At 39.7% G+C, this 23,639-nt stretch overlaps 4 protein-coding genes across 4 annotated transcripts, besides 36 other annotated features; 3 read left to right on the top strand and 1 right to left on the bottom strand.

Annotated features, from left to right (window-relative positions):
* Window positions 1-715: part of a mobile genetic element that runs on past the window's edge.
* Window positions 1-721: part of a long terminal repeat that runs on past the window's edge.
* Window positions 1-7,532: part of a mobile genetic element that runs on past the window's edge.
* Window positions 694-3,070: a dispersed repeat.
* Window positions 1,052-1,120: a tandem repeat.
* Window positions 3,067-3,357: a mobile genetic element.
* Window positions 3,358-3,421: a tandem repeat.
* Window positions 3,422-5,070: a mobile genetic element.
* Window positions 5,049-5,122: a mobile genetic element.
* Window positions 5,068-5,157: a mobile genetic element.
* Window positions 5,589-5,649: a mobile genetic element.
* Window positions 5,638-7,532: a long terminal repeat.
* Window positions 5,650-7,519: a mobile genetic element.
* Window positions 7,515-10,808: a mobile genetic element.
* Window positions 7,533-7,536: a direct repeat.
* Window positions 7,616-7,653: a tandem repeat.
* Window positions 10,809-12,188: a mobile genetic element.
* Window positions 11,215-11,248: a tandem repeat.
* Window positions 11,954-11,962: an inverted repeat.
* Window positions 11,954-12,353: a mobile genetic element.
* Window positions 12,168-12,194: a mobile genetic element.
* Window positions 12,195-12,268: a tandem repeat.
* Window positions 12,269-12,436: a mobile genetic element.
* Window positions 12,345-12,353: an inverted repeat.
* Window positions 12,422-13,632: a dispersed repeat.
* Window positions 12,477-12,510: a tandem repeat.
* Window positions 12,816-12,852: a tandem repeat.
* Window positions 13,262-13,309: a tandem repeat.
* Window positions 13,629-14,604: a mobile genetic element.
* Window positions 14,575-14,950: a mobile genetic element.
* Window positions 14,951-14,982: a tandem repeat.
* Window positions 14,983-15,180: a mobile genetic element.
* A 238-nt stretch (window positions 15,181-15,418) lies between these two features.
* On the bottom strand, window positions 15,419-17,305 carry EKO05_0004769 (Triacylglycerol lipase; the record flags this gene model as incomplete). Its single annotated transcript, XM_038945659.1, has 1 exon — window positions 15,419-17,305. One exon carries the CDS (start codon window positions 17,303-17,305, stop codon window positions 15,419-15,421), a length of 1,887 nt encoding a protein of 628 aa, XP_038799318.1.
* Window positions 17,305-17,368: a tandem repeat.
* A 63-nt stretch (window positions 17,369-17,431) lies between these two features.
* Window positions 17,432-17,465: a tandem repeat.
* Window positions 17,466-17,485: 20 nt separating this feature from the next.
* Window positions 17,486-17,686, top strand: EKO05_0004768 (uncharacterized protein; the record flags this gene model as incomplete). The annotated part of the gene is made up of 1 exon (XM_038945658.1): window positions 17,486-17,686. One exon carries the CDS (start codon window positions 17,486-17,488, stop codon window positions 17,684-17,686), a length of 201 nt encoding a protein of 66 aa, XP_038799317.1.
* Window positions 17,495-17,534: a tandem repeat.
* Window positions 17,687-18,083: 397 nt separating the features above from the next.
* On the top strand, window positions 18,084-20,368 carry EKO05_0004767 (uncharacterized protein; the record flags this gene model as incomplete). Its single annotated transcript, XM_038939528.1, has 2 exons — window positions 18,084-18,388; window positions 18,445-20,368. 2 exons carry the CDS (start codon window positions 18,084-18,086, stop codon window positions 20,366-20,368), a joined length of 2,229 nt encoding a protein of 742 aa, XP_038799316.1.
* Window positions 18,237-18,262: a tandem repeat.
* Window positions 20,369-20,669: 301 nt separating the features above from the next.
* Window positions 20,670-23,286, top strand: EKO05_0004766 (uncharacterized protein; the record flags this gene model as incomplete). Its single annotated transcript, XM_059636459.1, has 2 exons — window positions 20,670-21,596; window positions 21,646-23,286. The coding sequence occupies 2 exons, from the start codon at window positions 20,670-20,672 to the stop codon at window positions 23,284-23,286; spliced, it is 2,568 nt and encodes an 855-aa protein (XP_059492442.1).
* Window positions 23,287-23,639: the final 353 nt, after the last annotated feature.

Here is a 23,639-nt window from a genome sequence, read left to right as displayed (position 1 = left end):
AGATATTTACTTCTAGTAATATCTAAGAAGGCTTCTAAGGCGCTAGAATAGTCTCTCTTAACCTAGAACAGGTTATAATAGGTCTTAATGTCCGCCTACATACTCTACTGCTACCTACTATAGAAGATAAGCCCTAGTAGTCCTAAACCCTAAGCACTACCCTATAATTAGGGTCGCAATTAATGCTAGTTTAAGAGAGGATTTAAAGGCATGCAAGCAGCTTACTAACTTTAATAGTTAAGGCCTTTAAAAAGCTTACTAAAGGCGCAGCTATAGTAGCGCATAAGCTAGTGTTGGCTTAAAGGGAGATTACTAGGCTTTAAGCAGTAAATAAGGCTGCTACGCGACGTAAATTGCATAAAAGAAAGTAATTACAGTAGAAGGGAGTCCTAACAGCTAAGAAAGGCCTTTAATTAACTACTCTAACTAAGTTTAGGGCGTATAGTAATAGTAAGAAGGTAAAGAAGTAAGTGTGCGCTAAAGGAGGGGAAGTAACCTAAAGACGCTATATAAAGTGCTATAATGTTAGATATAACTTATATATATATAAGAAGGCTATAGAAGATGTTTCTAAATAATATTATATACTACACTACTGTATATAAGGCTAAAGTAGGCTAATATAAGCTATAATAGGGTAGAAACTTAGTGTAGTCTTAGTAGAGTAATCTGCTTACCTATTTAATCTACTTACCTATAGAGTACGTTATATATATTAATAAAAAGTAAAGTATACTAGAGCCTAGTGTACTAACTACTAATACTAGAACTAGGGTTATTATTCTATAGGCCCCCCCTAACCTCCTATTATAGTTCTATTTCTAGTAGCTTAGTATATCTAGTTAGGCTGTAAGGCGCCCTAGGCAGAAGTAAAGGTAGAAATAGAACTTTAATAGCTCCTCTGCCTATTAGTGCTGCCTATTACTTAGCCTGCGCGCTGTAGTAAAGTACTAGAGATTATTATAGTTAGTTAGGATAGTAAACAGCCTAGTAACAGACCCTAATTTAGCTACCTAGACCCCTAGGCACTTTATAATAGTAGTTAACTCCTTATTATAGATAGTGTAGTTCTATTATTCTATTATAAGTATAGTAGAGTAGTATACTATAGGGTAAAGTACCTTTCTATACTATTATAAAAGGTAGCTATCTAATACCTTACTAGAGTAGTCTACCTCTAGTAGTGTCTCTTACTTAGGGTTCTACTAGGCTAGGACTAGTTCTATTATAAATGCGTTCTTTAGCTAGTAGAATGCTGCGTCCTCCTTCTACCCCTACTAGAACAGGATAACTTTCCCTATAAGTTAATTAAGTAGAGTAGTAATACTAGAGAAGGCTAGAATAAAGTCCTAGTAGAAGTTAGTAAACTCTAGAAAACTGCAGACTCTGCGTAAAGACTATAAGGCTTCCTAATTACAGATAGCCTTAACCTTCTTAGAATTAGGATAAATATCCTTTTTAGCTTTTATAATATATCTTAGGTAGTATACCTCCTTTGTTATAAATATACACTTCTTAGGATCTAAATATAGCTCTATATTATATAGAAGCGTAAGAACTCTACTAACCTTTCTAAAGTAGTCTATTCTAGACCTACTACTATAAATAAGGATATTATCTAGTTACGTAGTAGTAGAGTTACCTATTATCTCCTAAAGCACGCTGTTAATATAACGCTAGAACAACGCTAGTGCTCTAGCTAGGCTAAATAGGCAGACAAGGTACTTAAAGAGCCTAAAATAAGTATAGAACGTAGTAAGGTACTTATCTCTCTCTATAACATAGATCTAGTAAAATACTACATAGATATTAACCTTAGAGAACTAGTAGGCACCCCCTAGTGTACGTAAAATCTCCTTAATAAGAGGAAGTAGGTACTAGTTAGTAATTATAATACTATTAAGTGCGTAATAGTCTATACACATACACTACCTACTAGAGAACTTTTTAACTAGTAGGACTAGAGCCCTTACTAGGGAAGAGGAGGCGCAGATCTACCTCTTATCTATTAGTACTAACACCTACTTCTATAGCTTAAGTAGCTAGTCCCTTAGCATGTTATATAGAGGGCCCTAGGGTAGAGACTCTTTCTTTCTAGACTAGTTAAGTTATAACTATATGTAGTAGTCTATCTAGCCCCTATATAGGGGAAGGCTAGAGGCCTTACTCTTATTAAATAGGTCCTAAAACTAGACTAACTTAGGGGAGAGAGGGTCTACCTCCTCTGCTGTCTCTTACGCTCCTAGGGATTAAACTAAGAGGATTTTAGTAATATTATAGAGGCTTATAGAGATAAACCAATTCCTAGGCAGGTGCTTCTAGAGCCTATTAGCTAGGGTCTTATTAAACTTAGTTACTAATAGAAGAGCTATATAAATGTTTACTATATACTATAAGAACTTATAGACTATAAGATTCTCTACCTGTTATATTCTTAGTGTGCCCTTTTCTACGTCTAATACTACACCCTCTTATTAAAGCTAGAGCTTTCCTAAAATAATATCCTAGCTTAGACCTAGCACTATATAGGCTATAGCCTATAAGTGCTACCTATCTAAGTTATACTTAAATAGGACTAAATAGAAGGTTATAGACTTTCTACTAGTACCTACTACTTATACTAAGCGTTATAGTAGTACCTTAATAAAGTCTCCTTCTAAGCGCGTAGTAAAGTTATTACTTACTATACTAAAGTATTTATACCCTAAGTCTACTAGTATATTAGCCTAAATTACCCTATTAATTAATAATAGAATATAGAATAGGGGCTTGTCTATAGAGTCTATAATAGCTCTTCTAACAGCCTATAATACCTCTATACTAGTAGTCTCCCTTACTAATATACTTCTATAGCGCTCTTAACTTAGACTTATATTAGAAATAGCTAGTTTCCTCTATATAAACTAGCCTCTTTCTTACCTAAGAATATTATTACCTATACTATAGTTACTACTACGTTAGTATAATTCTAGTAAATATATCCCTCTTTACTGTAATAGGTATATAGGTTAGCCTTCTAGCGTTACTAAAATACCTTATTAGGACTCTACGTAGCCTAGTTAGAAGTAGATGTTAAAGTTATACTTTAGTTAAAGACTATAAGCACTAATTCTATTAGTTCTTAGAGATAAGTACTAGTAGATTAGTTAGGGTTATTAACTAAGCAAAGCTTATAAAGATAGGGTACACTAAATAGTACAGAGTAGAAGTCTAGTTTAAGCGCAGGTTAAGATTCTAAAGGTAAACTTAATTAATAAGGTTAAACATAAACTATAAGGGTTTATGTTCCTACTTAACTATATACTTTAATAAGAGTAGTAGTAATATAGGCTAATTAGTGTTAAGAATCCTCTAATCTTACTAATTACTAATTGTACTAATTACTAATCACACTAATTACTAATTACACTAATTACTAATTGTACTTATTATGCTAAGCCTAATTATATTACGTAATTCTTAGCTTCTTACTAAGTGTTAACGCTGTTATATTTGCTTACGCTAAGCCTAATAATTTATTATACTTACTATACCCTATACACTATAATTAGCTTATATCCTTTCTATATTCTATAGATTATAACACTATTCTCCTTCTATCTTAGCTTAGTCTCTTAAGCTTATTTATATAACGCAGGGCCTGTCCTTAATTAGTAGGCAGTTTAGATAATGCTAAAACAACTAACTATCTTAAGTTTAGCTTGCTGTTATTATCTATATAAATTTATTAAGTTCTTTAGAGAGATTATAGTGTAAAAATATAAAACTTATATAAAGCACAACTGCGTATACAAGGTTTACGTTTAATCTAGAAAGTATAGTAAGTACGTTTACCTTAGGCAACGTTATAATATAAAGGTAACTTAATCTAAGTTTACCTAGCTAGTGTCTAAGAAAGAGAAATTGCGTGTACGTATAAAGGAGAGTTACAAAGCGTAAACTAAAGTGCTTTAAATATTAGAAAGAGCTATAGTAGACTTACGTGTAGCTTATACGTATAAGAAGTAGTTATAATAATAAATAGATTTATTAGACTATTATACTAAGAAGGCTATTATAGTAGAGGAGCGCAGTATAGAAGAGTAGGAACAGTTAGAGGTAGAGACTATTAAGTTAACTAATCTGCCTAGTAATTTCTTATTAATGCCTAGTACCTAGGGCGCCTTTAAAGGCTATTCCTTAGAGTACTAGAAGAGTAATATAGCACTGCCTAATTAGTCTCTTTAAATTACTTTAATAACTGCTAGCAGTTTATAAGGTGTGTAGTAAGTTCCTATATGTTTTCTAAGTTAGGATATCCTAACTACTTAACTAGATATTTATCCTAGCTACCTTCCTTTTAGTGTTGTATTATTTTTTTAACTTCCTATTAGTCTTTACTATTAGCTTAGTAATAGAAGTTCTTCTAGATAGGCGTTCTAGAGCTAGCTAGTTCTAATAGTAACATATAGAACACTAGATAGATCTTTACATCCTTTAGTAGATTAAGTCTATAGTTAACTAGGCTTATCTACTTAGAAATAAAAAAGGGTCTAACTTTAATATAGTCTAGTTTTTTTGTTAGTCTTTGTGTGCAAAGGTTTTTTGTAAGAAGATAGACTTTATTACCCTCTTTTAGCTAAGGTGCTGTTTTTCTTTTCTAGTTAACATATAAGATTGCTTATTCTTAAGCCTTACTAATGTTTTCTAGTACTTTCTTATGCACTTCTTTTAGTCTTACTACTAAGGATATTACTAATTTAGTCTAAATTAGCGTGTCTAGACTTCTAGTAAAGAGATTTAGGTGTATCTTGTAATTTAGGAAGAATAGTAATTCTTCTATTACTTCTAATAATTTATTATTATATGTAATTTATGCTATAGGTAATAGTAAAACCTAGTTATCTTACTACTAGTTACTGTATATCTGTAGGTATATTTCTATAGTCTAATTTATTCTTTTAGTCTGTCTATCTGTCTACAGATAATAGGCTGTTAAGAGCTTCTTCTTAGTACTAATAGCTGCTAAGAGCGTAGTCTAATAATTTAACGTAAAGAGTTTGTCTTAATTACTAATAATTAATTCTAGTAACGTACCCTACGGGCGAAAGAATCAACAGGCAAGAGAATTAATTTTGCTAAGAATTAGCCTTTTCATTAATTACTTAGCGACACTATAAGCAACTAGGCTAAAATTTAGGAAATAGATATATAGATACTATATGCAGAGTGTATTAAAGTTACAGTTACCTTACTTCTAAATTACGTAAGTTATTAAGCCTTAAAGTAGGTCTATTTTAGCTCTACTAATACCCCTATAACTACTATCTAGGCTTACTAATAAACTTAGATAAACTTATATAATACTATTAAATATATTTTCTATTATACGTAAAGAGCCTAAGGCTATAACTCTATTAGTTCTAGAGATATAAAGTTATAGTAGCCTTTTAAAGTAGGGTTATTAGAGAGCTATGTCTAATATAGCTAATAGAAATCTATAGATCTAGTTAATTACTCTTTTTATATATAAAAATACTCTCTAGCAATTTTAAAGAATTTTATCTACTAGATTTAGAGTTATTAAGTCTTAGATTCTTAGTTTTTACTAGTAAAACAGAGTAATTCTCTTACCTGTTAATTCTTTTACCTATAGAGTACGTTATACTATAACGTACTCTATAGGTAAGTAGATTAAACAGGTAAGCAGATTACTCTGCTAAGACTACACTAAACCTCTACCTTACTACGGAATGCCTTAACAACAACATTAATCTACGCCCTTAAGAGAAGCTGCAATACAGCTTGCGCTCTAGGTAATTAAATAAGACGTAACGCTTACTTTATAATGCGCTACAGCTATATATAACGCACCTTATAGTATACTACACGCTTAATATACAGAACAACCTACATAAGCTAATTATACGCTAGTTTAACAGATTATAGACTAGACTAAGGAGGACGTAATTACTAAGTATATCCTTAAGCTAGATACATAAGGATTTGCCTCTTAGCTAGCTGCTGTAGCTAATATAGCTAATTCTTTACGTGCTAAGTATAATATAGGCTATATTAGCATAAACTAGCCTAATACGTTTGTTAAGCGCTGCCCTAACCTTAAAGTAAGGTTTAATTGTAAGTACGACTATAAGAGAGCCCTCTGTAAGGATCTAGAGATTATTAGGGGCTAGTTTAGGCTTATAGCAAATATTAAAGCTAAGTATAGTATCTAGAATAATAACACGTATAACTTTAATAAGACAGGCTTTATAATAGGCTAGATATTAACAGGAGCAGTTATTAGAGGCTAAGAGCGTTAAGGACGGCTAAAGGTAGTGTAGTAGGGTAATTAAGAGTAGATAATAGTTATACAGGGCATTAATAGTATAGAGTAGGCTATTCTACCCTTTATTATCTTTAAAGGCTGTAACTACCTCTCTGCCTAGTATAAAGAGGACAATCTGCCCTATAACTAGGTTATTAGAGTCTTTAAGAACAGATAGACTACTAATAAGCTTAGTCTAGACTAGTTAAAGCACTTTAATGCCTATATAAAGACGCGCACCTAAGGAGTACACTAGCTGCTTCTTATTAACAGCTATAAGAGCTATAACTCCCTTAACTTCTAATAATACTATAAGAAAGTAAAGATTGTTATACTGTGTATGCCTCTATACTTATCTTACCTCTTATAACTACTAGATATAGGTTGTTTTACCTCTCTAAAGAAGGTATATAGGCGCTAAGCTAAGAATCTTATACGTAACTATATTACTTATATTACTAAAACTAAGTTTCTACTATACTTTATAGACGCCTATAAGGAGATATTTACTTCTAGCAATATCTAAGAAGGCTTCTAAGGCGCTAGAATAGTCCCTCTTAACCTAGAACAGGTTATAATAGGTCTTAATGTCCGCCTACATACTCTACTGCTACCTACTATAGAAGATAAGCCCTAGCAGTCCTAAACCCTAAGCACTACCCTGTAATTAGGGTCGCAATTAACGCTAGTTTAAGAGAGGATTTAAAGGCATGCAAGCAGCTTACTAACTTTAATAGTTAAGGCCTTTAAAAAGCTTGCTAAAGGCGCAGCTATAGTAGCGCATAAGCTAGTGTTAGCTTAAAGAAGGATTACTAGGCTTTAAGTAGTAAATAAGGCTGCTACGCAACGTAAATCGCATAAAAGAAAGTAATTACAGCAGGAGGAAGTCCTAACAGCTAAGGAAGGCCTTTAATTAACTACTCTAACTAAGTTTAGGGCATATAGTAATAGTAAGAAGGTAAAGAAGTAAGTACGCGCTAAAGGAGGGGAAGTAACCTAAAGACGCTATATAAAGTGCTATAATGTTAGACATAACTTACGTACATGTAAGAAGGCTATAGAAGATGTTTCTAAATAATATTATATACTGCACTACTGTATACAAGGCTAAAGTAGGCTAATATAAGCTATAATAGGGTAGAGATTTAGTGTGGTCTTAGCAGAGTAATCTACTTACCTGTTTAATCCGCTTACCTATAGAGTACGTTAATACCTTATATATTAATCTAGAAACACTTATATAAGCTGCTCTGTAGTATAGCTATATTAAAACAGTATTATTTTAGCGTACTTAGTAAATCTATTAACTATAATAAAAATTAAGTTATAGTTATATCTAGTTATAGGGTCTCTTAAGATAGGTAGCTATGTAATAAAGTCTATTATAATGTTTATCTATAGCGCTGTTAGTAGCTCTATTACCTACATTTCTCTATACTTTACGTGTGTACTATGTTTATTTTACTAATAGCTAATATAGTTCTTAATGTATTTATTAACCTTATCCTTTATATTACTAAACTTATAGTATTACTTAATAAGTCCTATTATATATATAATTCTAAAGTGTCTAGATAATAGGTTATTATAGTAATTAGCTATAATTTTATTCTAAAGTTCCTCTAGTATGTCTATTGCAATACGCTATTTGTTTTTAATTTGCATTATATTGTTTAGTTATTGTAATAGTCTAAGTAACCTATTAATGTTAATTCCTAGTACTGCGAACTAGTTTATTATCTTTTCTCTAGTAAGGTTGTGTTGTCTACTAAGCGTGTTAGCTCTACTATTATCTTTACCTAGCGTATATAATATTTTAAATTTATATTATCTAAGTATCTTAGACTAACGTACTTGTAATTAATTTAAGACCTTAGTAGTAGTAAAGTATACTAGGTTCTTATAGTTAGTATAGATAGTAAGTTCTAAGCAGCTTTCTATATATAGTTACTAATGTTCTAGAGCTAATATAATTATAAGTAATTCTCTGTTGTGTATATTGTAGCGTTCTTTAGGTCCTAAGAACTTACGTAAGTAGTAAGTAATAGAGTACTATAGTCTATTCTTTTCTTATGTAATATATACGCCTAATATAAGATCTAAGGTGTTAGTCTTTATATATATTAGTTTGCTACTATAAAATATAATTAATATAGGAGGTGTAATACAGGCTTACTTAAGTGCCTTAAACATATTATTTTATTCTTATCCCTACTTAAATAATATGTCCTTCTGCGTAAGCTTTATTAGTAGAATTATAATCTTAGAGTAGTACTTAATAAAGCGTTAGTTAAAGTTAACAAATCCTAAGAATTCCTAGATCTGTTTAACTGTTTTTAGCGTTTACTAAGTCTTAACTACTTCTACCTTTATTAGACTAATCTTAACTCTATATTGTCCTATAATATACTCTAGGAATTTAACTTCCTCCTTATACTATTTACACTTCTTAGGTTTTAGTTATAGGTCTACTTACCTTAGGCATTCTAGTACTTCTATAACGTGTTATTTATGCTCTTCTAGCGTCTTTAAGTATACTAGAATATTATCTAGGTATACTACTACAGTTCTGTTAAAGTATACTCTTAGGACGTTGTTAATTAACTTCTAGTATGTTGCTAGTGTATTTATTAGACTAAATAGTATAACTAGGTACTTATAGAGTCTATATTACGTCCTAAATACTATTTTCTATTCTTCTTCTTATTTTATGTCTATAAGGTTGTACACGCCTTATAGGTCTAACGCTATAAAGTACTAAGCTTCTACTAGCTAGTCTTATAACTCTGTAATGTTTAGAAGCAGGTAGTAGTTTTTAATAGTAATTTTATTAAGCTTCCTAAAGTTAATATAAGGTTGTAGCTTGCTATTCTTCTTAGGAATAAACATAATTAGGTACCCTGTACGTAATTCTAATCTTCTAATGAATTTCTTCTTAAGGTTCTCTTTAATATACTTATAAAGTACTTTAAGTTCCTTTTCTAATAATAAGTATAATAGCCTAAAAGTTAGTGTCTTTCCTTCCTAGAGCTTAATCTTATAATCTTAGGGTTTATGCTTAGGCAGGGCTTTTACTATAAGCTCTTTTCTAAATATCTCTACATACTATCTATATACGTTAGGGATAGCAGAAGGTGTACTTCTTTTCTTCTTAACTCTTACTTTATAATCTGTAGGGCGTTTAGCATCTATAGAGTTAACTACTCTATCTTAGTACATCTTATATATTAAAGAGACATTATTAATCTTCTTTTTATCTACTAGCTACTGTGTGCGTTGCGTAGGCGTAGATATATTAGTGCTGTATTTACATCCTTCTAATAAAAGTCTTTCTTATGCCTAGTCTATCTTGAGGTTGTACTTTTATAACTAGGGAAGTCCTAATATAACGTTGTACGTAGCCTTTATAAAGACGTCTAGGTTTATTTCCTTATAGTGCCCCTGTATCTATAGAGGTGCTGCTATACCTTTAAATATAATTAGTAGTTTATCTAGCATTAATTCTCTATTAGCTACTTAGAGTAAGTAAGAGTTCTTCTTATAATATAATCTAAGTCTAGCTTACTATATTGCTATTCTAGATATATAACTTACTTATACTCCTAAGTCTATAAGTACTATTAAGGCTACCCTATTTAGTTTAATAGGTAGCTTAATAAGTTAATTATTCCTAATACTATTAATAGATTAATCCCTAGGGCTTATAGGCGCTGGCCTAAAAAAGTCCCCTTTTTACTAAACTCTTTAAATTCCTTTATGCTGTAATACTTCTTATAATCTACATTAAGGTAGTTCTGCTAGCGTGTGTTATAGTAACTTCTGTTAACTACTAGCTATATTTATATTATAGCCTATAGGTTATCTATTCTAGAAAAATATACTTTCTAGCGTTTATTAATAAGATAAAGTTTATATAGGTTATTATAACACTAGTACTATTAACTATAATAGAGGCTTTGTTATGCTAGGAACTATTCTATACTAAGCTTCTTATTATAGTAGATTATATATATATCCTTAGTGTATACTATCTACATAAGGTTTCTATATTCTAGGTTTTAGTAGTCTAGAATATACTATAATTATAGGCTAATTATTAGTAGTGCTTTTTTCTACTTCTGTATACGTTCTAGGCTAAGCTATATTTCTTACTTACACTAAAGCTAGTCTTTAGCTTCTTTTAGGTCCTTAGTAAACTATTTACTATTATTACTTCCTTTTCTAAACTAGTAAACAAGCTGTTAGAGTTTAAGTATTATTTCTGTAATTTTAGGTACTCCTACAGGACTAATAATTTCTTAATATATTTAGTAATAGGCTTCTTTATTATTACGCTTCTAGTGTTGTTAAGCTATATGTTCTTGTTTGCGTATTAGTAGGGCGCTAATTTATTTAAACTCTTACCCTAAGGTGTCTAGTAGGTTGTCTATCTTCTGCTAGTTATTGTTAGAGTAGTATTCTGTTTCTTTGCCTGTCTAGGCGTTCTAGTAGAGTGTTACTACCTAAATTAGAGGTACAATACAGTTGTTATTATCCTCTAGACTAGACTCTAGGTCTTCTAGCAGTTATCCTATGTTATTAGTAAGAATTTCCTATTTACTAGTATCTGTATTATTATAATTATAGGTAAGTACATTTAACTAGCAATAAACCTTATTTATCTAGTAGTCCCTAGTAAAGTAGCCTAGTTTGCTACAGTTGTAGCAGTCCCTGCTGCCTCTATGTTAGTTACCCCCCTTAGGCTTCTTATTCTATTACTTTAGTAGTCCCTTATTAAGGTTTAAGAGGTCTATTACTTTAGGTCTGTAGTATCTACTCTAAGTGTTGCTGTAGGTGTAATAACTAGTATTTAGCTAATTACAACCTCCTTACTGTCCTTAATTTAAGTTATTGCGCTACTAGTTCCTTAGTAGTAGCCTATTAGTAGTAATAATAGTAGTATAAGCTCTAGAGTTATCTTAACGTTCTTACTAAAGTTTATAGAGTTATACGTTAATGTTAATAGTAGTATTAATAAGCTTATTAAGAGTTTCTGTGCTTGCGCTAGTGCGTATAAGTTCTTCCTTAACCTTAGGCTTTAATTCTTATTAAAACATAGTAATTAGGGCAGTGTTGTTCTAGTTAGTGTTAGCAGTAAGCTGCTAAAATTCTGCAGCGTAGTTAGCAGCTAACTTATCCTATCTAATCTTTTAAATGTTATGTTAAGTAATATGTAGTTTATTAGAGACTCTAAAGATTAGCTTAATCTTTTCTTTAAATAGGTTAAAGTCTTTTATCTATTTATCTACGTTATCTAGAGCCTTACTAGCTTAGTACTGCTGTATAAAGGGCTTAATCTAGGTAAACGCTTTACTACGCATGTAGCTAGCTGTAAGGACTACTTATTTAGCCTTAGAAACCTTCTTACCTTAAAAGGTAAAGAAGAGGTCCTACTATATAAGCTAGTTATTAAGCTTACTATAATCTCTATAGTAAAGGTTAGGCTTATTAATATTTATAGTACTAGTAGTAACAGTTATATCTATATTAATGTTGCTAGATATAGAGTTACTAGGGGTAGCATAGATTCTAATAGTACCTATCTTAGAGGTGTTTAAAATATTAAAGTTGTACTTTAGTTAAAGACTATAAGCACTAATTCTATTAGTTCTTAGGGATAAGTACTAGTAGATTAGTTAGAGTTATTAACTAAGTAAAGCTTATAAAGATAGGGCACACTAAATAATATAGAGTAGACTGTCTAGTTTAAGCACAGGTTAAGATTCTAAAGACAAACTTAATTAATAAGGTTAAATATAAACTATAAGGGTTTATGTTCTAACTTAACTATATACTTTAATAATAGTAGTAGTAATATAGGCTAATTAGTGTTAAGAATCCTCTAATCTTACTAATTACTAATTGTACTAATTACTAATCACACTAATTACTAATTACACTAATTACTAATTGTACTAATTATGCTAAGCCTAATTATATTACGTAATTCTTTACTTCTTACTAAGTTGTAAAGCTGTTATGTTTACTTACGCTAAGCCTAATAACTTATTATACTTACTATGCCCTATACACTATAATTAGCTTATATCCTTCCTATATTCTATAGATTATAATAGCAGACTACTTCTAACCTCTATACTTAGCACTGCTGCTAGTACGCACTACAGAAATAACTATTATCTTAATATTACTATCCCTATTACGCTTAGGTAGTGCCTAGGTAGAGCTATAGTATAGTTAGTTTTCTATAGCTATAGTCTTATTATCTATAGTAATAGACTTATACTCTATAATAGCTACGTTATAATCTATATAAGTTACTTCTTAGTTTATTACTATATTATAGATATTTACATTTAGAGCCTAGTAGAGCTTTAATAGGTACTGTTTACTGTCCTAGTAGACACTACTACTTTGTACTAGTAGCTACTTAAACTAGATAAAAAAGTCTAAGAACAACTTATTAGAACCCTAATAGACGCTTTCTAGTTTTACCTAGGCCTGTTCCTAGCTATAGTTATTGCTATAGTAGAATTCTAGGTATACTAGGAAGTTCTCTAGGCTCTATATACCTTAGGTACCTCTAATCTTATAGAATAGAGCTATATCTTATTACATAGACGTACTAAGCTAGGACTATATAAAGGTAAATATGTTCTATAGCCTACTAATAAAGAATATGTCTACCTATAGCTTATATTCTATTATAACCTACTACGCTTTAAATAAGGATTTATCTCTAGTAACAGCCTTACCTATAGAAAGAAGTTTTCTATAGGCTATAGATATCTGTATAGAGGTATATAGGCCTAGAGTAGATACTAAAAACAGCGCTTTATAAGGTAGGTTAGAGGCTAGAGTAGACATTAATAGGTACAGCGTTACTTCTAAGGAGAATAATAGGACTATAGACGCAGGTCTAGTATAGGCATTAGCTATTTATACTAGGGACTCTATAAATTTATATATATTAGAGTTATTATATTTAAGTAATACTATATACTTATTAGAGGTAGTAAAGGCTTACTATAAGTTTGTTATAAACTATAATATCTAGGCTATAAATTTCTAAAGGGTTAATATAATAGATTTGTCTAAGGGGTTATTCTAGGAGCTAGCTAACATAGTACAAGTGCTAGCTGTTCTTCTAGAAGAAGAGATTTAAATATTATAGACTAGCCTTAGAGTAGGATATAATAAGGGTTAATATAGTATTATATCTCTTAAGAAGGTAATATATTACGTGTTCTTCTAATATGTCTATAGGGCACGTAACTACTCTATCTTACTTAAGGCTTAGATAAGGTCTAAGCCTAAAACACTTATTACTATTATAATATTCTCTATAGTAGTAGGCCTAGGTGTCTCTATAACGTAGGCTACCCTATAAAGCTAGAGTAGTAGAGAACTAACAGTCTCTATTAATATTACTATTAGTAATGTAGTAGAGGCATAGTATATAGCCTTACTTAGCAGTTCTACTATTTATAGAAATATTAATCTTATAGTAAGTAGGTATAGACATAATAGCTATAGTAAACAGTAGTTAGTAACAATTAGTAATAGTTAGTAGTAGGTAGTAGTAGTTAGGAATAGTCTAAAGAGGTTACTAGGGCGTATTATATGGTACTATCTGCTAAAACGTATTAGAACGTGCTAGAAAGACCTAGAAAATCCCTTAGCTATCCTTATAAAAGTGCTAGATAGAATAGGTTAGCACTTACTAAAGTAAAGTAGGATTTAGTAGTAACTAATAAAACTAGGGGTATAGATAGCTTATATGTTACTAGCCTTCTAGTTAGAGCTTTAGCCTACGCAAATAGCTGCCTAGACCCTAGAGCTAAAGTAAGAGGTAAGAAAGGATTTCTATTTAACTTTTACTAGGTAAAGGTAGAATTAGTATTAAGCTCTATCTAACCTTATAAGGTATTATAAACGCCTTAACCTAGTTAGAATTAGCTATAACAGGATAGATAGAGTAAACACATCTAAAGCTAGGCTAAAATAATACAGTATTACTAATTATACTATTATTTAAGCTAAATAATCTAGAAAAGGGAGGTATTATTAGGCGCTAGGCCTAGAGGTACCTCTACTAGTCTTAGTAAGCTACTATAGGGCTAGTTAGCCTAGACTATATAAAGGTATTAGAGGTTATTACTAATACTCTAGTAATTAGTCTTATTACTACATACTACGTACCTTAATACACCTACTATCCTCTTTAACCCTATCCTCTCTTATAATTACTTTATTTACTCTTTATAGCTTATTTCTATTGTTACTATATTTAGAGAGGGCTCTCTATTAGGTAGTAGATCTAGTTCTATAGTCCTAGGGTCCTAGTCCTAGGTAGAGATTCCTTCTCTTTTTATAAAGAAAATAAGAAATAACTAAAAGAGAGCTTATTTTTGCACAGGTAGAAGTACCTAGTCTCTATCTGCTTTTTAGGGCTAAAAAACAAGGAAAAAGGTAGTCTAAGCTTTACTAATCTTGCCTTTATTCTATTCTTACTAGCCTAACTAGTAGACCTCTAGGAGTAGAAAGAAGGAGTTAAAAGTAGAAAGCTAAGGAAAGGCTTGTTGCTATCTATAGAGATAGGATGTTTTATTAGTTTTTATGTTCTTTTAGATAAGATCTTTTTAAGATAAGATAAGATAAGATAAGATAAGATATTTATTGTAGGGGTGGTCTGTGCTCTGCAAATCTAATTTTTTTTTAACAGAACAGGTTAGGTAACTAGGCAGCGTGCAGTAACTAGACGCCTAGAGGCTCTAGGAAGCTTAGGATAGTATATCCTTACTAGGTTAAGATAGATTCTAATGTTTTTTTGGTGTGTAGGGCCCTATGTTGAAATTTCGCTTTGTTGTGTGTGTTAATTATAGTGTGTTATAGGCTAATTTCATTAGTTTTCAGAATTATTGTAGATTAGTGTTCCCCTTATGTAGATTAATAAAAAATTGTACTTTTAATCTAATTAACTAGCTGTAATACTCTTTAATTACAGTCCTATACCCTAAATGTCTAGATACAATGCTTGTTAAACCCTATTTAATTATTAAAAGAACAGGTATAGTGATCGTTATCTTAATAGCGCGCGACTTGCATAATCTACATCTCTGTTCTCTCGGCAGTGGTCGTTTTCTCAGAGGTCTTGCCCTTCTTTGTCTTTGTCTCGTCGTAACAGATGAGCCCGAACCAACCCTCATCCGTACAGGTAGTGGGAGAAGCGGTAGGCGTCGGAATTATCGACTTGCGGGAGCTACGCGAATGGCCTGGGGGATCATCACCATCAAGGCAGCCCCCAAACCAACCAGGGTATCTGCACGACGAGGTCACTGCGGAGGATGTTGATGAAGAGGAGGTGGTTGTGACGGAGGGCACTAGTGCGGGACTAGTAAGGCGTGATGTCTTAGTGACGGTGGAAGTCTCCTCTCCTGGGTCCTTGTCCTTGCAGCCGAACCAGCCAGGGGTCTTGCATGTAGAGGTTGATGACGTCAAGGTGGATATGGTGGTCGAGGTGGCACTGCCAGTTGTAGATTCGTCGAGGCAGCCCCACCAGCCTGGTGTCCTGCATGTCTCTGTACGTGTGCGGGTGCTGCGGGTAAGGGTGGCGGTAGACGTTGGCTTTGATTTGGATGAAGTGGTTGTCTCTGTACCGTTACTCTCAAAGTACTCCCATGGATAGCAGTCGGTGCAATCGACGTAGGGCTCGCATTTGGCTGGCTGGTCGTACTTCAAGATGACATCGCGGATCACCTCAGCGATCTTGTGTGTACCGATGCCCACGCGCCAGCCAAAATCCTTGACCGTGTCGTACGTACACTTCTGGCCGGTGTGACAAACACTCTGCATTGCGTACCCGCCGATTGTGCACACGCTCGTCGCTGTATTGCATTGGCCCATGAAGACTGGGTCTGCCGTGTGACCGAAATGGTAGCCACCAGTCATCTTACGCTTTTGCAAAGAGCCCACCTGGTGTCCAGGCGGAGTTGGTAGACCGAGTCGAGCTGCAGGCATGGCCTCAGGAACCGCTTCAAAAGTCACAGTCGGATGTCCATAGGTCAGGGAGAGAAAAGAGGACACGGCACCACCAAGCGAGTGACCAGCCATCCAGATCTCGGCATGTGGGTACAAGGCGGTGACGTTGTGGTAGAGATCCTGGGCTGCATAGTAGTAGCGGTTCTTCTCTCGAAGCGCAGTGACCAGACATGTTGAGTTGCAAGTGTAAGCCGCTGTCTGACAATCGCAGACCTGGCGCCAGAGGTACTGACCGCCCTGGCCACAGCAGCAGCTGAAGAACAGGTTGTCGTTGATCTTGTCGTTTGTGGTAGTTTCTGAGCCGTCAAACATGGCAGGCGAGGTGCCCTTGAGCCCTATGACAACGGTGGCGTTCTCGGTATCAGCAAAGATGTGTCCGCGCAGGCCATCAGACTCCCAGCCGAAGTCTTCGGTGTAGTTGAAGCCTCCGCCGACATCTTCCCACTCGCCCGTGTTTGGCTCGAGGATGTAGGCGTTGGATGCCATGCGCGCGAAGCTGAGGACCGTTTCTCTGTCCGTCACGTTGGGCCCTGGCAGTTGGTCGATGGTCCAGTCGTCAGCAGCTAGCTGCACCGCCTTGCCCCGCATGCGACCATAGTCCAGTATGCCGTCGATGGTGGCTCTGTCCCTGTGCACCATCCTCTCGATGCTCATCATCTCCGACTTGGCGCGCAAGACTGGCACCGGTTCCCGCGTGGGGGAGCCGTCGTAATCGGCCATCCACACTGCGGCCTTGTCCGGGACGTCGAGGCGGCGGTGCAGGTCCGGGTACTTGTAGGTGCCATGGTGGTAGATGTGGCGGAGGGTAAATTCCCTGTCGGTGTTGTGAGCGTGGGGCGATGTCGGCGGCAGCAGAGGCAGCAGCGGCACCTCGGCAGCGCTGCTGACGGCGAGGAACGACAGCAGTAGCGAGGCTGTGACGCGTGAGGCAGAGGTGCAGAGGGGTCGTCGTTTCATGTTGGTGTTGTTGTCGTTGTTGTTGTTGTTATTGTTGTTGTTGTTGGTATGGTTGTTGTTGTTCTGGTTGTTATTGAGAGAAGGCTATATGCAGGAGAGACGTTGGATGTGGGAGACGTGAGGGGTTGGCGGCGGTAGTGGTGGTGGCGGCTGTTGTGGTTGCTGTCACCGATCGAGGGAATGGCCATGCTCGCGCTCGATGACGCCGCTCACGGCTCACGACTCACGAGGACCGACCGACGCCAGTGCGCCGCGGCCGCGTCTGGAGATCGATGGGTGCACGAGTCACCCAGCGGCTCCATGCGCATCGTCGTAGAGAAGATGGAGGGAGGCTTTGCTGAAGAGGGCCTAGCACAAGCACGAGATAACGACGGCTTCTGATACCGCAGCTCACGAGCACAGACGTTTGCTCGTTTACCCATTTGCTCATCTACTCGTCTACTCATTGAATCGTCTCCTCATCGGCTCGTTGACTCGAGCCTCGGTCTGGTGCACGCAGGTCAGGTCGACTCTCTCGTCACGCTTCCCCGCCAATCCGCCAATCTCCCCGCCAGACTCTCTTCTCCAGAGCGTCTAGGTGGCCTGGGACCCCCCCCCCCTGTCTCCTGGTCGGCTCTTCTAGGCGTCTCTTCTAGGCGTCTCCGCATGACGTTGCGAAGTGGCATGGTGCAGGGCTCGAGCTCGACATTCGGTTTCAGCAGCACCGCAACCCCGATGCAGGCACGCAACACGCGACACGCTTGGTAAAACGACCTCTCGCTGCACACAGGTAGTCATCATGCCGGGACCCCCCAGAAGCCTGCATCCCTCCCGCTCCTTCTCGCGCCTCGACGCTGCGCCCAAGAGTCCGCTGTCCCGCAGTCGAGCGAGCACGCTGCAAGGCCCCCATGTGACGGACATGCTAGACCCGCTCAAGGCCAGCGTGGTCCCCGAAGAAGAGGAAGAAAAAGAAGACGAGACTGTCGAGGGCGATGTCTTTGCTGCCAAGACAGAGGGACATGGCGAAGAGCACGGGCAGGAGCAACAGGCTGCCCCAGACGTCTTTGAAGAGCTGCCCATTGAGATACGGAGCTTGACGGAGAGGTACCATGCCCACCCACTCGCCCTGCGTGCTGCGTGCTGCTTACTGACCTGCCCAGGTTCCTCGAGTCCCTCTCTGCCAAAGTCCACCCGACTCCCCCCACCGCCGACAGCCTGTCGGACCTCTTCCAAGACTTCTACACGCGTGCCTCGGCCAAGATCAACACCCACATAGCAACCCTTTCCGTCCGCTTAACGAGCGACACGTTCATCTCCCAAGCGAACAAAGGCTCCACGCCATCGAGCCGCGCTGCCTCCATCAGAAAGGGCAGCGATGCCAACGCCGAACAGCAGATGCTGAGCGCCTCAGAGATGAGCGACCGCAAAAAGGCCCGCAAGTCTCTCGAAGCAAAACGGGCTTCTCTCGAGGAGGCCGTAGAGCGGGCTGTCTGCGAAAAGGTGTACGACAGGGTCTGGCGACACCGAAGTACCGACGACGAAGAGAGGGACCACAAGCTCAGATCACGCACAGCGGCCTTGTCGCTGGTCGGTATCGGCTTGAAAGAGCTGCTGATGACGGGCGAGGAGATGACCGAGGAAGAGCGCAACAAGGCCAAGGAAAAGGAGCCCGAGATCAGGGACTTGTTGTCGGCTGCTCGACAAGACATGATGAAGATGAACCACGAGAAGTACCCGCTGGGTAAAGTGCTGCATCTGACAGCGGCGCACAAGTCCATCGTCGACGCCCTGTCCAAAATCTTCCCAGCAACATCGTCAGCGGACGAGATTCTGCCAACACTCATTTACGCTCTGATCACGCTTCCGCCTGTCTACCTGAATGTCATCAGCGATCTGAAGTTCATCCAGAGGTTCCGCGGCGCGAGCAGAATGGACGGTGAAACAGCCTACTGTCTTGTCAATCTCGAAGCAGCCATCTCTTTCTTGGAGACAGTCGACCTCTCCTCGCTACGTGCTGACGAGGGAAACACCCTGGAGAGAACAAACTCACGGCCATCGACGCCAAAGTCCGAGGTCACGCCCATGCTGTTGGGACTCTCCGATGCGCCGGACCTAGTGCAGACACCAGCGACCCCGACTACAAGAATGACCCACAAGGAGCCATCCAGTCCAACCACAACTAAGATCCAGCGCCGACTCAGTAACTTGGTGCAGGCTCAGACCAACCGAATCGAGTCAGCCTCAGACGCTGTCCGTGACTCCATTCTCGACTCGGCCGATCAAGCGCTGGGCAGGATCAACAGCACACTTGACACCAGTTTCAGGTTCTTTTTCGGAGGCCTGCAAGAACGAGACCCAAACAACAAACTGCCAGAGCAGCCTGCACTGCCAAAGACGTTGGAGGAAGTGCGCGAACTCGTTAGCTCACCCACGCGAGGCACCAATCTCGATGACGACAACCTTAGTGTTAGCGCGGCGAGTGAGGACGACCGACAGGACGTTCTACCCAAAGATTTAGGAGCGAAGATGACCGATCTCTTCGCTGGCAAACGGCAGATGCGAGATCGTAGTGTCGACTCAGCGCGGTCAGGAGGCAGCAACAGTGCACGCCGTGTAGCATTTACCTCGAATGCTATCGACGAAAAGACGCCGTCACCAGCGGCTATCAAAATCGACCCAGCGCCGACCACTCCATCCGCAGTCGACTCGTTGCGCAACCTGGGCAACAGCTTCAACCCTTTGAATAGCTTCAGAAGTGTCAATGTTCTCCCTCGTTTCGGACGCGCCGTCAGCAGCGCTACGACACCTACACTGTTGTCGTCTGCACCAGAGCAGAGCAAGATATCGCCAGCACCATCACCAGAGCCCCTGAGCCGCACGGCTACCAACGAAGTAGCGCTGCCGGGCGAGCGAGGAGCAAAGGCAATCGCTGCGTTGGAGCAGATGAAGAAGACGACACCTCCTCTCAAAAAGTTTCTAGAAGCAAAGGATGCGCAAGATTTGAAGTTGAAGGAGGTCGACGAGTTATTGAAAGATTATCAGCGATTGGCTGCGGCGATGCGAGGAGCGATCCACCAATCGTAGTTTAGCGTTGCATTGATTGTACATACAGGAGGACTCGGAGGGACAGGCGCAGGACATTGTGTTTCCCTGTACATAGCTAGGCAATTTGATTCTCATCAGGATATTTACCAAAGGTTCGCAGCCGGTGTTGTGAATCGGCATGACGAAGCACTGAAACGCTGGAGGAGGGTAAGCCTAGCAACGGCGCTTGCCCGATGCAGCCTAGCAACATAAACACTCAGACAACATCAACACGATCCTCGCGCCTCCACACTTGCACACTGACCTCACAGCTTTGACGCGCTTTTGGATCTCACCCACCATGGCGGAACCCATGTCGACGCTCTCTCCAGAGAAAGTCAATTCCAATTCGAATGCCATGCATTACGATGACGACCTTGACATTTACGAGGGGCCTTCCAGCCCGTTTCTAGAGCAAATCGAACAAGACAACCAGGAGAATGTTGCACCCAGTAGCACTGCGACGCCCGTAAAGGGACAGCTTATTGACTTTGGAGACGACGACATGCCGCAGTCGGCATTCAAGGTCGAATCGGGGAAGAAAAGCCCTTTGAAGCAGCGCAGCAGCCCGATCAAGAAGTCGCCTGTAAAGGACCTGCTGCAGGACTTTGATAACGCGGCGGGGCAGACGCCCAATAGAAGTCGTGCGAGCACACTAAAGAGCTCCCCATCCAAGGAACACATACTAGACGACTTGGAAGGCGCCACAGCACGAACCCCTCACAGAAGCCGCACCAGCACCCTAAGAAGCTCTCCGAGCAGACCACAGATTGCCGAAGAGTTTCCTGGGTCCGTCAGCAGCACTCGCACCCGCAAGAGCCGGTCGCCTTCGAAGTCGTCGGTCCTCTCTTCCGTTCCCTCGGACATCGAGGCAACTCCAAGCGCACCCTCGCTTGGCGCAGCCATCGATCTACCCCCCACATCTTCGAAGCGCCCATCACCTTCGCAAACCCCGTCACGACGTGGTGCAGAGCTGCGCGATAATGAGGGCCTCACAGTTGCAGCGAACAGATTCATAGAGGATTTCGATGCCGACCGAAGTCATAAGAGACGCAAGTCGCATGAGAATCAATATCAAGTGAACATGGAGGCCGACATCACCGAGTTCAACCCGGATGCCACAACGCCAGATGTCGATGATACTCGCTTCAGCGACTTCTCGGAGATGCCAGGTTTGGACATGACCAAGTTTGCATCATTCAGGAAGAGTCCCACCCAGAACAGCGACGCAAGTGAAAACGCCCCGTGGATGTGACACGAGACTAACGTACCTCCAGGCAACACCACGCGCTCGCGCACAGATGACGCCTTCCAGGGTCTGTCGATCGGAACGTACACCTTCACAGACACCTCGTCGCTCATATAAAGACAACGATACCACGAACCTGCTTCTCGATTTTACCGCTCAGATTGAGTCCTTTGGAGTATCTCGAAATGGCACGCCTTCGCACGCCTCTGGCATGTCCATGACAGAACCGAACCTTCGCTCCTACTACCAGAACAAGCGATCACCAGCTAAAGGCGGATACGTTCCAGCTACACCTGGTCAGAATCGCCCATTGTTGAACCTTCTCGATTTCGAGTTGCCTCCGCCACCAACACCACGATCGCTGCCTACTGTAACCATTCGCGAGATGGAATCTGCCAAATCGCATTTCCAATCTCAGATCTCGTCGCTCACAGCAAGTCTGTCAGGAAAGGAAGCTGAGGTTGAATCCTTGTCTCGAGCAATTGCGGATGCCGAGCGTCGGGTTGGTGAAGCGCAAGAGACTGTGCGTGACGAGCGCTCAGCGCGCGAGTATGCGGAAGCACAAATGGAGGACTGGAAAAAGAAGGGTGAGGAAGTGCAGACTATCCTGCAAGACGTACAGTCCGAGCTGGCACGCAACGATGACGAACGTGAGCAGCTTCTCGCGCGCTTGACTGAAGCTGAGAGACGCGCTGAAGATGCAGAACACCACTCCACCGAGCTCGAAACCAGGCTTATTGAGGCGGAGAGCAAAAATGTCGACATGACAACGTTCATCAACGACGATGAAGATGAAGACAAGAAGATCTACTCGGAAATGGAGTGTCAGTCTGCTATTGCGGAAAAGGTCAACGAGGTGGCCCGTGATCTCCACGCTGCGTACAAGGCGAAACACGAGAAGAAGATCAAAGCTCTCAAGGACAACTACCAGAAAAAGGCGGATGAACGCTGCAAGGAACTTCGCGTCCAGATTACCCGTTTGGAACGCCAGATTGGGGATGCCGAGGAGAAGTGCGACGACACATTTAGCAAATTTGAAGAGTTGGGATCAAGATCTAGCGGTCCCTGCGAGATATGCGCAAAGAACGCAGCCGTAGCACCCACCTCTAACCCTGAGGAGATCCATAAGCTCGAAGCCCAGCGTTCCGAGATTGAAAACCTCAAAGCGAAGCTCGCAGGCCTTCAGTCCGAACTGCACTCGCTCCGCAAATCTCAAGACACTCTCCTCGAAGAACTCGAAGCCGAGCGCGTTGAGAAGGGCGAACTCGTCGCAGCCGCTGAGCAGATGCTTGTCCTATGCGGCGAGAAAATGGAGTCGATGCAACAGGAGGACTTCCGTCGGAGTCAAGCAGCTCCTGCGCCTCCGCTGGAACCACGACCAACCAGCAAGCAGACAAGACAGCAACCGGCGCCCGAACAGGCAATGCGTAACACGGGTTTCCTGGCCGGTGGGAGTTCAGTCAGCTCCTCGGCGTCGCGCCCTGGATCCTCACTTTCTAGCAGTCGCTCAGGCGAATCAAAGCCCAAGCCCAGCGGCATGCGTGCACCAGGGGGTTTTGGGTTCAAGGCAGCCGGCGAGTCAGCGCTGAGTAAGAGTCAGAGTGGCGCAGGCAAGAGCAGGCTCTTGTCTAATATCGAGCGTATGGGTGGTACAAAGGGCCAGGAGTAGAATGTTTGGCCTGGGAGTCTGAAGAACAAGTTCGGGAGGGTTTGGGGTATCAGAACTGTTTCTACAGCTTCTACGGCATCAGTGGAGAGCACTGGGGTGGACGATTAGTGGAACATGTGTATACGGGCGTTTGCTAGGACCTCATGGTACGCGGTTTGGTTGGGTATGGGCGTGCGGCGGAACGACCTATGGTCGTGCATTCTCAGTTGTTGCTGTGCATCTTCTTCGATTTCTATTTTGTGTTCGACGTGACAGTCAACGTATTTTTTCTTATGAGACAAGACTTTCTTTGCATTGTATTAAAAGGTAGCTCCTATTGCTATGTTTCTTATCTCTCTTATCATTCTACGTAC

The sequence above is a fragment of the Ascochyta rabiei genome, chromosome 7 (genome assembly GCF_004011695.2).
Source record: "Ascochyta rabiei chromosome 7, complete sequence".
NCBI classification, from domain to species: domain Eukaryota; kingdom Fungi; phylum Ascomycota; class Dothideomycetes; order Pleosporales; family Didymellaceae; genus Ascochyta; species Ascochyta rabiei.
This window is presented reverse-complemented; position numbering and strand designations above follow the sequence as displayed.